Raw genomic sequence first — 17,853 nt, 5'->3', positions numbered from 1 at the left:
TGGGTCCCACTTCTACATTATTTGGTGTGTACTGTGTAACACATCCCAAGTCACACAATCACAAAACCAACCGGTCGAGGCGCTGACCAGCAACTCCTGTGTTCTGTGAGGCAAAATGACTGGTTAAACAAAAAGGATCTTAAAGGTCCGTCTCTGTGGGGATCCTTTCCGTAATGTTGTCAGACTCCTCGAATAACAATCTGAGCCCGTCAGCGGCAAGGACAAGCACTTTTAGTGGCCGAGCTTTGATCTGGCGCGTTTGCCACAGAGGATTACACTGCAGCCATAGTAGCTCATTTGCAGCATGTTCTCTTCTATCTACTGGACCCACTCCAACACTTGCAGCCATTTCAAACCCAGAATATGTTAAAAAAAAAAAAAAAACAGGGCCCAGGGTTAAAAATACTGGAGAAACCCTTTTAACACTAACTTTCGGTTATGATTTCCAGTCTGTGCATGAAATGGAGTTGATTGTGGAGAAAGGAATCATTTTGCCCTACAGCTTAAATTAACTGTATAATGCCCGCAATTCTGCTTATATACTTACGCGTATGCAGTTTAATGTCTATAGGTGGTGGTGATGGGTTTGCAGATGAGAGGAATGCCAAACAAAAGAGTACACTGGTGTTGAGGATGTGCAACTATTGGCAGCTGCTGTATTTGGAGGACGAACTGTACTTTGTATCCTTAGTTAGAACATTTCTGACTTAGTTAGAAAAGACAAAGACACATGACAAAACTGTACACGCACGTGGAAGACTGCATTTCTATTCAAGATTTCACAAACAACAAAACTATTTTGAATGAATATTTGTAAGGTGATTGATACTATCTAAAAGGATTTGTGGATCTGTAGACTGAATACTTACTGCCCTCGGTGTGTGTCTGTGGGTTCTGGTAAAGATGCTCAATGCGACCTGTGTTGAAGGAGCTGGAGCGACGCAAAATACCATGAACCTGTGAGAAAAGGAGGCAGAAGAAATGGACACAGAAGATTTATTCACACCAGGCTTGATAATATCTTTAATTTAACAATAATAATCTAGACTGTCTCAGTTTGAACATTATTCCAAACATGATTGTGCCTCGTTAACCTCGTGCACCACTTTCATGTCGTTAATGCAAACGTTGTGCAGCTCCTTCACAGTTAACACAATAACCACTGGAGAAACACTTCTGATTGTAGCTTTTACTGTGAAGGAGCAGCAAGAGACAGCTGAGTGACCCCCACATTTACACATATGGACTGGAGAAGCGATTGGATAACAAATCAGCCACTGATCAGATGGGATCAGTTTTAACCACAGTTAAAAGTTGTTGTTTCAAACTGAAATTTGGTCAATTTGGTGATAAAATGTTTGGTTTTTATAAATGTAATGAAATGAACACATTATCTCTGCATTTAGATGAACAATTATGCAAAGTGAAATATGATATAGCGGCCTTCTTTGATTTACTGTGTTTCTTTGATAGACCTTTGGATCAGTACAGTATTTTGTATTGCAAAAGCTAATATATCAATATCACGTCTCGTGGCAGCAGCTCGCTGTGTTTTTATTACTGCCAGTGATCTGTGATCTGTACTCCATGTTCTGAAGGGGATGTGTGAGGAAGCTCTGCTCAGGGAAGATAACAGAACCTGATCCAAGGGGAGTCCATTAGTGGGAGAACACTGTGCCCCGACCTCACTTCCTTTATTCACTGTGCACTTCCTGCCTGCCTGTGTGCTCCTCTTTAAATGCAAGCCCCCCCCCCATCCAACCCCCTCCATACACACAAAGCACCCCTAGCCCGGACCCAGTCCACTTCCTCCCTGCTGTCGCTGAGGCAGAGCAGCAGATGGCGAAGCTGACCAAGCAGGCCAGGCCGTGATGGAGGTGTGTCACAAAGGAAATGAAGTCATGCAGCTACCGTCAGGAAAACACAATGAGCACTGGTGCGACGTTTACGTTAGTGCAAGTGTGTCGAGTGTATAATAACTTTTCTAAGGGTGTGAAACCAACGCTGAAGCCTTACGTAGCCTCAGTCGGTCAGAAACAGCTTGTTAACCTCTGCATCCATCCAAAGGTTGTTGATTTTTTGTGCTCCTGAAAACACACTGTGCAGCAGGTGAAAGCTACTGACCTCGCTCGTATGACCATATAATAACAACCATTTCCCTGTTAATGGTTTGACCCAGGGGTAAAAGCCGAGGGGTGAGCGGCCTCAAAGCAACACAAAGGGTGTTATCGGGGCGAGGTGAGAGTCAGTCCGTGTAGGAAGTTGCCTGTCACGTTACGTCACGATCCCTCAGGAGCTCCCACACACTGCTGTGGCTGGATGCGGCTTATCGGGGGAATGTCTCTGTGTGTGTCTGTGTTCGTTGGCATTCACGAGTGTCTGCATTCATTTCTGTGTATGCGTGCGTCTGAGTTTTCAAAGGACAAATTCTTGGTGCAGTTAAGTCTGGATTTCTCTCTTACCTCGTAGCCTTTGGCGAGCAGGAACTCGGCCAGGTAGGAACCATCCTGCAAAGACAGACGACAACACGTTACCCTTTAAGAAAGCACAAAAGGGCTCCGAGCTCAGACATGTTGATTAGAACTGACTGAATCACAGCAACACCACCAAAACATTATAAACATTCGCCGGCCACATTTGGGCAACACAAACTCAAGAAACCAAGTGTGAAATGAGTCACACGCACAATAAGTCTTTCCTAGAAGCCAAGAACCAAAACTGAGGCTCCATTGTGTGGTGCAACCAATGATCGATGCACAAACAGGCGGGACTATGAGAAATGCTGATGTAATAACCACCATCTAATAGTAAAATGATATAACAGAACAGCGGGACACCAGGGCCTCCAATAAGATCAACACAATTAAAAGAAAATATCTGCTAAATATACCTCACACACACACACACGCATATATTTGACGGTGTGATTAATTGATCATGTAAGATATCTGATGGTCACAGGTGTGTCGACATCAAATAATAAAGGGTCAGATTCATAATCTTCTTGTGTACATGAGGAGACATTTAAAGATCTGTATATATTCTGATGCAGCCTGTGACAAAGGAAAGCATTATTTCTGTACTATCAGGTCAACACTACAGCTACAGCCCATAAAAAATATTCATGTTCCTATTAATGTTAATGAGTTCCCACCCCCTCCCATATGCCTGAGACGGGTTACACCTTGTTCCTCTGACTTGAAGAAGTACACACTGGCTAATACTTCTGCTGTTTATGTATTAGACGTGTTAGACGTCTTCAGCAAACAGGATCATTATTAGATCTTACAAATACACAATGGGAGAATCTGAAACAATGTTAAAGCAACAACGGGTAAAGATCAGTGTGCTTGTTTCAAGCTGTGGACAAAAGGGCTCGTCAATGAAGCAGTTTTCTGTTGAATAGTTAACTAAAATGACTCGTTCTTATCATTTTATTCACGATTAGGCCAACAGATGTCCAAATGTAGCATCACATCGGTTGTTTTAAAGGCTAACCACCTCTAAGTGGTCTTTCAATACCATTCATCTGGGTGAACCTGGCTGGTGCAGTGACTTGTTGGAAAGCAAACCTGTACATTGTTAACTCTGTGACTTGTTAATGGACATAAGTGGTCTTTTAACCCTCCTGAAGCCTCCACACTACAGTTAAATAATGAGTCTTGGGATCATTAGCTGTAACATCCACATGAATCAGGGGCTTTGGGCAGACATTGGGCCAACGTGTGTGTGTGTGTGTGTATGTGTGTGTGTGTGTGTGTGTGCTGGTGTGTGAGAGCGAGCCCTGTCAATAAGGTCTTGTTCCCCTCACCCATGTTACTCCTCGTCTTTTTTCCCTGCTCAGACTTTCCGACCGCACATTCTGGAAAACTCTGGAACATTCCGAACTAGTCATGGCATTCATCCCTCAATCCCCCTCACATATGTGCGCACACACACACACACACACACACACACTCTCGCTCTGCCAGCCTGCCAGCCCCACGCGTCCTCTCCAGGTCTCAGGGTAACAGTGGAGGTGGAGGGCAGGGGGCAGGGAAGGGTTTAGAGAGGCTGGAGGACGGGGGACGCCCCAGAACCTGCACTCAGCACCGGGCAGGATGATCGTGTTTTATGCTGGATTTGGACCTGCTCCTGGTGAGACTGTACAGGTGGGCCAAGTCTGACGTGGAGCAAAAAGAAGAGATTCGCCCAGTGAAGCTTTACGCTCCCTCACTGACAACTACAGGCTGAAAAAACGCTGGTAGCTGTTTAAGGAGAGTGTTTAAGGAGAGTGTACGTTTAGCTACGCACTAGTATCCTGGTGAGGATCGGGATTTTAGAGCATCCCAGTTACCTGTGGCAAATATAAACATCAAATCCTGGTTTCAAATCCTGGTAAAGGTGATATGCTTCCTGGAGTACTAATATAGAAACCAGGATCCTGGTTTCTGATTATTTTGGTGGGACAATCTGACTGAGATGGTGAGAGATCAGGACACCTGCAGGCAGACAATCAGGAATCAAGATACTGTTGGAATCAAGTAGGGATATGAACAACCAGGTTCCATGTAAACGTCCCAAAAACAGGATATGATACTGGAGTCAGTGTGTTTCATTAAAGCTGTATTAGCTGGTTAATGGCCACTAGGGGTGTTGGGTGAAACCAGTTTCCCCTGCTACTGGACACAGTGTTGATGAGACAGAACCAGGAAGTAAATGCGCCACACAGTCAAAGGAAACTTTACATCTTATCTACATGCTCATTTTTTATGGTGGCTGTTAACTGTAAACATTTGCAAAGTTGGTACTTTGGCTCCCGTCTGAAATAAAAAGTAAGTGAGATCTATGGATTACGAGGATGAGGATTTGTTGGCTCTCTTATGTGGGAGTCTTCTGGTGGAATCTGGCACATTTTAGGTCCAAAATCCAAATCATGCCTTTGTTCTCCATTTCTTCCACTATGAATATGATTCTAAATTTGAAGAAATAACAGCAAATACAACTCCTTTCATTTTTCTACAAGCAAAACATTTGCACATTTTGAGGTCAATTTTTAAAAAGGGGGGGTGATTTAAAATGCACTGCATGATCATGTGACAAAAATATAGCTTTAGGTTCATTTTCATACTGTTTGGAAATGAATGGAAAACAACGACGGTGCAGTTGATGGAAACGTGGTTTAGAATGTTTAATGTGGGATATTAATCCGTCATCTAAGTATGTCGATTTGATAAAATACACTTATCTCTGTGTTCACAAAAAGTTAGGGATATTCGACTTTCAGGTGAAATATATGGAAAATGTAAAAAGTGAATGCTACAGTGATATTATATCATGAAAGTAGGACATTTAAGTATCAGCATGCACTGGTAGTTTCTTCATCTTAAACAATTTATTGAAAGAAAATCTACCAACAGTGGTAGGTAAACCACAACAAAACATGTTCAGTGTCTCAATAAATTGGGACGTGGCCAAAGGACGTCCACTCCTCTCCTTTCTGTGACTCTTCCAGTCTCTGTATCACTGTTCCAACCTCCTGATGACACTCTGTGACCCTCTAAGCTCAGTGAACACCTCCGTCTGAGGACTTCCTGTTTGAAGCCTCCAGTGTTGAGGTGCTGCTGATCAACTGTTAGGTGTCGTCTTGGTCTCATGATGTCAGAATGTGAACAGCAGGATGAGGAGGACTGTTTAAATACCAATTCTAACTGAAGCAGGAGATGTATTGGTGGTGGTTCATCCTGAAATTTCACCTGAAAGCCGAATATCCCTAACTTTTTGTGAGCAGTGTATGTTCCTGAGCTATCAGCTACTTCTCACAGTCTTCATCATCGGCAGATGGAGTTCCCAACAGATGTTTTGATCGTCAGAGTGAAAAAACGCACGTGTTAAAAATAGCAAGAATAAAGTGTCCGAATATAAAATAACAGTTACACTGAAATAAAAGTAGTTGTTTTAGTATTTACATCTGTGAGGCGTAAAAATATCTTTTCATTCTCCATGAACACCTCACCCACTGATACAGACTGAGTAGGAATTCATATATTTTTCCCAAAAACTGTTCAAGTTTGAGAATGAACTTTTTTCAAATAGTGATGCATGTTTATGTTTGCATGGGCTAATGTGGCTACCGTCTGTTGACTTACATCTCAGCAGGTATTTTCTTGATTACATTGATTACATTGATATGCCTCATGCCAAAACATTTGGCTGTTTATATCTTATTTTTAATCCTCTTGAATAAAAGCTTTACACACACACACATAGTGTTCTTGTCCTGAAACAAAGGTCGGATGAGCTTAAAATGCTAAACTACTGGTACATTCCTCTACATGAGAATCAATTGTATTATAAAGAAGAATGTATGCGTTTGAACTACTCTAAATGCTTTTCAGCTCTGCAGGTTGAGCACTCAGGCTGTGCGGTCAGTTGGCGCTGATGCCCAACCTGTTTCTGCCTAACCCAGAAGGGGAGATGGGCACGGGCGCTGGCAGCCCCTCGTCTGTCCCCACGGTGTTCAAAGCTCAGGCCGGTGTCATGTTTTCCTGCCCCTGTGCCAGGGTCAAAGCGTTCCATGCCAGACCAATATGGAAAACAAGCCTGAAGAGCTGCAGCTCTGTTTCAAAACAAGAGGCTCCTTTGAGGCCGTATTAGACCATAAACCCTGGCCTCACCTCGCTGTTTCCTGTTATGGGGAGCTGGGCTGCTTGGTGGCAGCAGGGAGTTGGACACACACACACAAACACACACATACACACAACTACGTGGTCACCTGCCAGGTCGATGTCACACCACAAACTCCTCATAGACTCATTTTGGCCTTTGACACAATATGATCTCTCTACTTTACACTGTAGCTACACTGAGTCCAGGCCAAGGAGCCGGTTCTGCAGAAGGAGGGTGAAAATTAATTGAAGTAGAGTATAAGACAATTTTTTGAATACTAGTGCTGGCAAGAGAATCCCTCCTGTGAATATCGAGGATTGTCTGCAGGGGGAGTGGAATGAACGTAGTATTGTTCATTGATTTTCATGTTTAAGGAATCTAACATCTCTAGTCCTTTATAATGAGTGCATAGATAAGCATGTGTCAAAGACAACACAATAGAAATCAAATAGAAATACGCTTAACTCTATAGTAACAAAAACTGTGTTAAATTATTCTAAAAACTAAATCTTAGACATTTTAAGAACTAAAACATGAAGCCTTTTAAATGTTTGTTTCACAATTCTCTGTATGTTCTGCACTCTTTTCTGGAAAAAAAGCTTTTGAAATCCCATTTCTAAACCAATTTCTACGAGCAACATAACATTAAACAAGCGATAACGAAGCTTAAGAAGGACAAAATAAATAGAATTAAAGAAAAAGGTAAACAGAGGATCAGGAGAGGCTGAAAACACAGAGAGGAGAAAAAAAAGCATAAAGCTAAAGCCTAAATCAGTCCATGTGTCTGAAAAATGTCAACAATGTTCGCTCATCAGAAGTGCCCTCTGAGTGCTGTCATTAGCTCCAATCAGCATTCCCATCATCATCATCATCATTATCACATCATCATCGTGTGGTTTCATCAGGAGGAAGGATGCCCATCAGTATCAGAAGGTGGCACTGCTCTCTGTGTGTGTGTGTGTGTGTGTGTGTCTTTTGTTCTTTCACCTTAAGAACATTTCGTCCAGTGGTGTGATGTTTCTGCACTACAAACACCTGAGACACGAGCTGCGTAATACAAAACCTGAGTTTGAGAACAACACAACAGCAGCACTCTTTAATGACCGTATCTTCATTTTCTACCCAGGAGCAGCCACACATGAGCTTTGCTGACATAAAGTTATGAGTTAAATCTGTGAGTATCTGTTCAAAGTCAACAAGCTCTGACGCCAAGTGTTGTTACTGAACAGGGTTTAATATTACATAGTAATATTAATAGTATTGAGGTTGAGCAGCCAGGCAAACAAAAGGCTAATAAATGCCACAGACAGGTTGGCAGACGTCTCCTTCAGGTGGCGTGAAAAGATAAACTCCTTTTCCTTCTTAAAAAAAGTGAGACGCGCTGTCAGACCGTTCTGACAATATAAAACCCTCATCAGGGACCTTATGACAATAAAAGGAAACAAAAAAATTTAAGTAGTGGAAAAAAACAATGTGTCCGGGGGGGAATGTTTCAAACAATATTACGGACATCAAAGATGGAGGAGAGGCAGCTGACGCCTGCTAATTCTTCAAGTATTGCAACAGTTTTTAGTGACACACTTCCTCCTCAGGTGTCATAAAGGGGCCACTTTCTCCTGGATAGAAAGAATGAATCCACGTTATGTGCACGGCTGCAACGGACTAATTATTTTTATATCTGCCCGTTATTTTATTAATCAAGAATGTGATCTTTGAAATGTCAAATACTAGGGAAGAATTATCATTATTATTTCCTACACCACAAGTTCACTTACTCAAATCGCTTGTTTTGTTCAACAAACATTGAAAAAAAAAACAAAGAAATTCAGTTCACCATCACTGAAGACAAAAAAAAACGCCACATATTCACATTAGAAAAGTTAGAATCAAAGTATTCTTTACATTTGAACATACTGAACAGTGTGAGGAAACAGCTACTGTGACCCCTCCAGCCAAAGAGTAGAGAAAAGGAAACCCCAGAACTATGAGTTTACCCCCCCCTGCTGGTGTAATAGTGAACTATCAGGGCCTGAACCAATAGTATTAATGAGGCCGCTCTGATACCTACACAGGGTTTGATTACCTGCCTAACATTCAGGCAAAGAATACAAAGTCTGCGTGTCTGAAGGCCTCATGCACAGAGCACAGGGTTCATGGCCATGTGTGCATTTCTTCCTCATTGTGTAGAAGCTACAAATGAATCACTCTAATGTGCTTTCATTAGACCACAAGGAGAAGCTGCCAAGCGAGCCACTGGTCTGCAGTTAGGCCTGATATAGTTTAATGAAGCTGTAATCACAGACCACAACACCCACAAGCACATGCAAACACATAAACACACACACGCAGCAGTAAGTAGGAACATTTGGTGAGCTGTGTGAAGGGCAGCCTGGATCTACGCCGCCTGCTTTAGGTGCAACTCGTGTGTGTCGCTTAAATAAATGAACACAGCTTCCTGGTTACCAATATGATTCAGTAATCAGACGCCCTGAAGAGATGTGAGATCAACGGGAGCGACTAAAGAAACATATGGTTTGACTACGTGACCTGACAAGTGGTTTAAGCGACTAGTAGTTCAGTGGATGTATGAACAGTATGGCCGCTATACAACTGGGAGGATGCTAGTACCCAAAAGAGCATCACCGGTGGGTAAAATGAAAGGGCTTTTGCTCCTTTTTGCTCCGTTTGCGCCTCCTTCACTATTCAAACGAGGCCCATAATCCTCCACCTGCTGCAATCAAAGACATTTCCTTCAAAGTACGGCCTCACATTCAGATTCTGCATGTCTGCGCCGGACTCTGGGCTAAAGAGAGGTTGGCTAAACTTCAGGCTAAATGTTATTGGTTGTTGCAGCTGTCCTCAGTTTAATTATAAAACATTTTTGATGACATCTGGACAATTAATCTACTCATAACTGCAGTGAGACTGACAAGAGTCTATTTAGGGCAGTAAAAGATTCATAGTCCAGCTCTGTTCTGGCACCATGGAGACATTTTAAGTCCTCGAACTGTTCAGTCGCAGACAGTTCAGTGTTTTGTGAGTTTATAACGGTCTGATAATAATTTGAACGATGGCACACATCTATGTATTCATGCTTTACAAATTAAAAACACTTACACTTTATGCTCTTTTCGTGCTTTATTTAATGTTCTATGTCTACATAACTCAGCAACACTGAAAACACGTCCTGTGTGGGATTTATATTCTTATAGCAATGAAGGAAAAGTATGTCAGTTTCTTCTAAAGGCCTCTTCAGCTACATAAAATGATGTAGGAGGATGTGGTGCATCACTGAAAGGCCTGCAGTCCACCTGTTAAAGTTAATTCAGCTTTTTAACCACAAACTGCAGCTCAAAGCGCGTCTCTTCCTGTCGAACTGCAAGTTAGCAGACTTCATTCAGAGGAGGAATCAGCCTTGAAGGAGCCATCAGCAGCCGTTATGAGCGACAGAGGAGACGTGCGCATGGATTCTTAGCTTTATGATTATTATTGCTGGCACTGGCTCAGATCCTGTGCTGCTAACAGTGGAAGGAGGAGAGGGCGGAATGAGAGAAGTGTATCAAACGCCAAGGAAGGATGAAGAAAAGAGGCTTGTAGGATGAGCATCAAAGAGCTCGAGGGGTCGTATCGCAGCGCTACGTTGTTTTCCCAACCCGAGGAGCCGAGGAAAGAAGTGTGAATCTCAAAGCCAAAATAAAGTTTTACTGTCGAGCGAGGCCGAACCTGTCCTCTTCGTAACCCCGGCTCGTAAAACAGCACTATCAGCCAGAGCCCCTGCCTGGCTCTGCGGCTCTGCCTTGGCACTCAGGTGGTCTCCCATAACTCACACCCTCTCGCCCCAATACTTCACACTGAGACAGCAGTCAAAGACATTCAGACTGAGCAGCATGCTGCCCTGAAATTTATGAACAGTAGTTAGCCAGGCAATTTATGGCATCACTGTGACCCTGACACCCCGGCTAGTGACTTCTGAGATGGTCTATCCAGATGCTTGCTGCTTGCCTCCTGCACGGGCTCTCAGTATTCAGCAGGATCTCCATGACCGGCAGAATAAAAATGAATTAACGCTATTATTCTTTATTTTCTGTTACAGACGGTGAGGGGAGAAGGAGCTTTGGAAAGTGCTATGTGACAAAGGAATGCGAGAGGCTGAAAATTACTTTCCAAGACCTCCGATAGATGTCTTTCCAGGGCTGCATTCTGCGCACGGTCAGCTGACAACTTTCCCCTCGTACCATGAAGCGTTCCCCATTCCTCCGCTTATTCCCTGCTGCTTGTCGGCTCCGGTGGAAATCAACTCCAGGAATCCAACACAAAAACATCGATGAAGCTGTCACCGAAAGGTTGCTGCCGCTCGTTTAAGGAAAAATCATGCTGTAAAAAAAAAAATCAGATGCTGTGTAATCTGGCTTTTCATGACATGAAGCTTCAGAGCCACCAAATGGAACATGACTAACATGACTGCCACAGAAAACAGCAGCGATACTGATACTGAATGTCCAGTGATGCAATCAATCAGAACAGTCGATATGGATACATTTATTGGCAATATTGTTTGATATATTGACCATTTTATGTAATTTAACTACATTTATAGGTAAAATATAGGATTGCAGACCTGACAAATCCAGGTACTCATGCAAACAATGGATAGGTGCCACATAACGTGTAAAAAGCAAAAACATCTACAGATTTACAGATTTGAATTGTCTCGCAGTTCATATTGTCGGCACATAGGCCCAAATATGAGTTATTAAGAGACAAAAAACGATTGAGTGGTTTAATTTAAACCTCTAAGGGACTGCTGGGTTGAGATATTTTCTTTTAATAAAAGAAATTATGTCTATTGCTTTCATATAAAACCATTAATTTTGGACACACACTGCACTTCTGTCCACAGAGCAACACAAAACCGGATGAGGAAGAAGATAAAAACAGGTGTACTAAGTACAGACTGAACAGTACTGAACTTTTAAAGGCTGAAACCTGACGATGATGACGATGAACCAAGGATTCCTCAATTTTGGGTTATGATAAAATATATGTAAAGTGCGGGGCATGTACATTTATAGTTCTTGATAAACTTTATTATCATAGATGGCAGTCACAATAAACACAAGTTAGAACAATTTCACAAAAACTTCATCTGGGAAAAAATTACCAATTAATAATAATAATAACTGCATAAAGATAAAATAATCAAATGTGAAATAAAAATGTGCAACTTAAACTTGAGTAAATAAAAATGGGGCAAATATGCATAAAATCCAACCTGTGATGTATAAATGAAACCCAGTGTTTCATCCTCTGTGGTCTCTTGCCATAACACTGAATGGACTCAGGTGTGTTTGACTAAATGAACCCAGACAAAGAAACTACAGCAGACAAAGACATATGAGTAACTTCATAGCAAACACCCTTGAACATGATCATCACATCACCATCATTCCCTCTGTGCATGAATACCAGTTAGGCCAGTTCAGGAAAGCTATCACTCCTCTCTGCCCATTGTTCACATGGTTTATTTGGGTCATGATCCATCAGGTGTTAAAATAAAACAGGTGCACGGAGCACTTAATGTGCTGCGCCTTAAAAATGGCACAGCAGCCACAGCAGCTGCAGAATGTGGTCAAACAGCTTGTGCCTGCCTTCCCCTACATCCCATACAGAATTAGATAATCCCTCTTTATCTGATACTGCATGTTGTTTGGCCAAAGAAACAAACCAAAGTGTTAAAAATAACTAAATAAAAACAACCAGCACAGACCAAACATCAGCACAGGACTCTGAACCTCAGCATCCGCTCTGCCCTTCATCTAATCCAACACAAACCAACTCTAACTCATTGCTTCAAAGTGATTGATCATAATATCCGGCGACGACGACGTACATAATCTTTCCAGCACCAAACAGCAGACAGACAGTTGCACAGTAGCAGGTGAGCGTAGTGGAGCATCTATCAATCAATCAATCTTTATTTATAGAGCGCCAATTCATAACAGTGTTATCTCAAGACGCTTTCCATGAAGAGCGGGTCTAGACCGAACTCTTTAATTACGGATTCAGGAATTCAAAATTACGGACTCAAGAATCCCCACTTGAGCAGCATCAGATATTATATCAGGCAACAGTGGCAGGAAAAACTTTCCCCTTTAACGGGAAGAAACCTGGAAAAAGAAAGAGGCTCAGAGGTGGACGGCTTTCTGTCAGGGTCCGTTTCAGCAGCTACCCAAGACAGAACCTTCCGTAACAAACATAATGTCGCTCCATATCTGCTGTATATTAAACATTAGAAATGCACTAGCAACTTCACCACATCAGCGAAATATGTGATAATATATTGGTGTTGTGCTCACAGCTTGTTTACACCAAAAAAAAAAAAAAAAAGTTACCGCAGGTTTAAGTGGAAATTAGAAAGAGCATTTGAACTGCTGGGACCAGACTAACATTTTCATCATGTGCTGGTTTAAGTCACTCACGGAACAAGATGCAAAGATGCAAAATAAACTTTCAGTCAGGTACCAATAAAAGTGCCAAAGGATACCCAGCCTGGTTCTGACTGCCTCTTTGCATCATGTCCACAAACTGTTAAATCTGTGGGAGTATTAACAACAATATCAGCTGGACTTTGTACTGCCTGCATCTCTACTGACACACTGCACCATGAATTAATGTGTTCAAACTCAGCTCCATGTGATAAGTCATCTATTGTGTTGTTATCTGCAATTTTATGGTCAAGAGGGAAGCAGACAGGGAGGATCAGAGACTTCCTGAAGCCTTCACGCACTGAATATACAGCTTTTATCATAAAGCTGGATTTTTAAAATCCTTTCTTGTGAGAGAAATGTCAAGCATTTATTTGAGTTTAGTTTACTGTTCAACAAGGGGAAAACACATCTGTTTTTTTGCAGTAGCTCATGTTATCATTCTATAAATTTTCCGAAGAGAGAGCCAGGATGAGAGCTAGGCTAACCCAGCTTGTACATAAGGCTGCTTGAAGCTGATGTCTGATCGCAGGAGGATCACAGGATGAAAAGGGACTCAGGCAGTCTAAGCAATGAAAAATCAGAGTGCCCACATCTTTACAGAGATCAGACTTCATATCAATGCCCCGGATCAAGCTACTGCTCCTGACGAGTACTACCAGGCTCCGGTAAAAACAAGGGAAAAGACAATAGCTGCATAGTTTTTTTTACAATCCCACAACTAATCAAATATTTTAAAATCATGACCATCATATTCCACTGATCAGAGAAGTCCTTTTCAACCAAAAATCTGGTTGTTTCAGGTTCTCAGATGTGGAAATGTGCTGGTTTAGCATTATAATAAATGGAATATTTGGGGGTTTTGGACCATTTGTTGGACGGACAAAGACATCTGATGAGGTCGCCTCGGGCTCTGGGATACTGTTTCTGCTGTTCTGCTGTTCGGTTTTATAGAGCAAACAGGAAATCAGTAGTTTTGACAAAGCAACAACTTTGGCCGATCGTGGGCTCTAGTAATTTTAATTACAATTAATAAAGAAAACAGAATAATCAAAAAGGTAAATAATTGTTGTTGCAGCCCTAATTGTGATAGAAACATTGTGTGAAGGATCTAAACCATATTGAAGGGGGCACTAAATCACACACACACAACTACACAACATGTCAAGAGCAACACAATGAGCAAAGACTTATTTCCACTGTGGTCCTTTATGTAAAGATGCAGGAGTGCAGGTGAGAGTGAGACCCCACCTCTCACTGTGCAATACTTTCTAATATCTCCCCCTTCTCTCTCTCTCTTTATATTCATATTCTATTGTTTCTATTTCTATACTTCCTCTGTCTTAACTGTACACATCTTTATATCTCCTCATGTCTGCTGTGACATTGTACATTTCCCCATAGTGGGACTAATAAAGGAATATCTTATCTTATCCTATATCTTGTGACCAACTGCTTGCACAACTGTTTGCTGCTGTTTAGCTGCTAAAATATGGAAAAACACCACTAACTTTGCAAAGGCAGCATCCCTTTGATAGTACAGAGTAGTATAGGAATGATTTATTCTGGGAAAATATACATTGCTCTTTCCTTCTGGCATTAATTTTGCAGCCTCGGGCACAATCTGAGTGTAATTTATCTAATTTAAGTAAATTAAAGGGATTACCACAGGTCAGACAGCAGAGCTACAGACAGGAGAGACTCTTAAAGAGACATGCTGCTGTTTTCAGCACTCATGTAAACAAACGTCTCCTCTTCACATTAATGACGACCACAGAGACTTTAAGGTGTTTTTTTAAAAGCAGCAGGGTTAAGACATTCATTCATTCATGCAGTGTAAGGAGATGCTACTGCTGGAGTCTGATTGGGTAACGTTACCTGTCCGGTGATGCCGGTGATCACGGCCACCTTCCGCGCCTTCTTCGGCTCTCCGTTCACCGCGGAGCTAACGTTAGCGGGCTCGGAGCACTGGGCCATCTCTGACCGGCTGGATGTTCACAGTCTGCTGTCTAAAACGACCCACAGACCGGATTTAAAAAACGAAGATAAACCGGTGTGTGTTTACAGTGAGAGTGCCAGACGAGCCTCCTCAACATCCGTAAACCAAACCACACACCGATGCGACAGAGCACTACGTAGCAGGAAGCGCGCGTGAAATCAGCCAATGGGAAGAGAGCATGTGGTGGCAGCAGAGGAGACGTCATTAAAGAGGGTCGGGCCTCTTGCGAAGGGCTGCAGGTCGTTATTCACAGCGCCCCCAGCAGGATGGAGGGAGAAATGCAGTTTCTGTTTTTGACCTGGCAGAGGTCGCTTTGTGTTATGTGTTGTTTGTACTTCTCAAAAAAATAAGGTTTTTAAGATTTAATTAATGTTTGTTGGAACTTTAGAGCCATTAGTCAAAGAACTATGTGTAGTTTCAGTGTGCAAATAGACTGTTTCTTTCCAAAAATTTAAATGTTTGCACTTGTTTGCACTTTTTGTCATGAAATTTAGGCCTTTTGCATTTATTTAAATTCTAAAAATAACACTGGTATTCTATGATCGTAAAATAAAATGTGTTTTGATGCGGATGTGAACACTTTATATCATTGATGGACAAATGCAGAGGAAATTGTAGCCTTGGCTGCAAGTATGTATATGTTTCATTGAGTGTTTTCCAATGTGAATGGGGTTCCTATAGACATAGTAAAAGATATAATTCAATGGATGAAATGTGTAATATAACCATGAAATTAGGAAACAATTCATTATTTCATCCTGTACAGTAACCATTTTATTTCTTTAATACTTTTTGCAGTATGCTGGACATTTTCATTCAGATAATATGCTGCCGATGGACCAAAAGTTTACAAGAATAATTCCTCTCTGACCATTATCTGTCTCGTTAGCGAGAGGTAGCGTTCAAAAAACTGAATATTCGTGTTGTTGGGTATCACAGTGTCTTTTCTTTTTAGTCCTGTTGACTCTTACACCTTTGCATTTTAACACGTGTTTGTGTGAAACCAGGTCACAGCTTTGAGTCTGTATGCAAAGTCAGAGGATGTAGAAGCTAAATAGGTAGAAATAGCTTTTTTCAGTCAGAGAAGCAGTGAAATATGAGTCCCTTGTGGCTCTGCATTAAGCATGTAGTTGACATTCTGTACATGTAATAGCGTGTGAAATGATCTGTGAACCCAAACAGTGAAGATGAGAAAACAGAGCTCCCAAAAAATAAGTACAGTGTCATCTATCATCACTATGTGTTGGTTTCACATCATATCCTCCTCATTTACAGATGCATGTTGGTCTTTATTCAGACTCAGTCTCTAGAAATACCAAATATGTTGGCTGGAACCATAAAAAATACATGGACTATTATAGATTAAGATTTTATTTGCTGCAATGCTGAAGCAGCTTGGATTTGACCAAAAACAGAACATACTGCTTTCTAACCTTATTTAAGGGGGAAATCTAAAAGGAAAATGTGGGTTTATTGGCTGCATTTGATACAGAATAGACTTTGTCAGTATGCCAAAATAAATACAATTTCACGAGCAGAACTTCACATCAACCCTGACGGAGGAATTATTTCCACATCACTGGAGACGTTATCTTAACAGGAGCGATCAAACACTAAGAGCTGCTCCTAATCTCTTATTATTCTTGTACATTTGAGCATGTATGACATCTGCTCCAGCTGAGACTGTCAGCAGTGTTGTGAAAGCACTCTCTCGCTGCTCGACTTCCCAGAGCGCCCAGCATGATGGGAGGTGTGATTTCATTACAGTCTAGAGTAAACATCATCTTATAAGAAGAAAAAAGGCAAGTGCCCGGGGTCCTGAGAAGCACAGCGGTCTGCTCATCCACCCTGCCTGATCAAAAGAGAGCAACACACAGCTCTGTTACAGCTCCGAGCTGCTCTTCTTCTCTTCTCTTGTTTGGATGTCAGGTGTCTCGCTGTGTGTTTCGAGGTATTCGACTCTCACTGTGTGTCCACCGCTGTGCAGAAACCCTCATTCCTAACACATGTGTTGTGTGTGGGAACGCTGAAGAGTGCAGGGTTAAGTTCCACGTATGAGAGCAGGAGATGGACGCTCACGCTCACAGAGCAGCTAGCAACTCTAGCAGCTAGTTACTCTTTTGTTGTTCACCAAGATCCAATTTGACCTCCCCACCCCCTCTCCTTGGCATCCACACACCCCTTCTGAAGGGACTGAATCCACAAACAAACTGTGGAAAAAGTAAGTTTCCCAAATGGTTCACTGACAACACAATGAAAAAAAAGACTTCCCCTCTTCTTTTCTTTGTGCACAATTGTTCTGTACATGTCTCACTCACACAACCTGAGAAAATCGACAGCTATATTTGCCATTTTAAGCTTTCATTGTCTCGACCTCCGATGGCTGCGCTGGAGGAAGAAGTGTTCAGATCGTTTACTTAAGTAAAAGTACTAATTCCACGGCATGGAGATACTTTACGACAAGTAAAAGTCCTGCATTCAAAACTTAGAAGTAAAAGTATTATCAGCGAAATGTATTAAAAGTATCAAAAGTAAATGTATTTTTAGATTTTCAGATCAATATTACTGCTGCATTGATGTGCATGCTGCATTTAACTGCAGAAGATGTTTAGATTTGAACTACTTAATGCTTCTATAACAATAGATCGACTTTATATACCAAGTCAACTCTTCATGAGCTCAGAAAAACAGCCTGTGTTCAGTAACATCAGCCTTTAAGTC

The 17,853-nt window shown here is 41.8% G+C and overlaps 1 protein-coding gene across 1 annotated transcript in view; it reads right to left on the bottom strand.

Moving 5' to 3' along the window:
* Nucleotides 1–15,227, bottom strand: part of gmds (GDP-mannose 4,6-dehydratase) — a 157,728-nt gene extending 142,501 nt beyond the window's left edge. The window contains exons 1-3 of the mRNA XM_070832522.1: nt 15,012–15,227; nt 2,463–2,507; nt 870–957 (exon numbers count right to left, since the gene is read on the bottom strand). Of these exons, the coding sequence (XP_070688623.1) occupies nt 870–957; nt 2,463–2,507; nt 15,012–15,110 (232 nt within the window). The 5' untranslated portion in view covers nt 15,111–15,227. The remainder of the gene's footprint in view (nt 1–869; nt 958–2,462; nt 2,508–15,011) is intronic.
* Nucleotides 15,228–17,853: the final 2,626 nt, after the last annotated feature.

The sequence above is a fragment of the Pempheris klunzingeri genome, chromosome 6 (genome assembly GCF_042242105.1).
Source record: "Pempheris klunzingeri isolate RE-2024b chromosome 6, fPemKlu1.hap1, whole genome shotgun sequence".
NCBI lineage: Eukaryota > Metazoa > Chordata > Actinopteri > Acropomatiformes > Pempheridae > Pempheris > Pempheris klunzingeri.
Note: the sequence above shows the minus strand (reverse complement) of the source record. Positions and strands in the feature narration are given on the sequence as shown.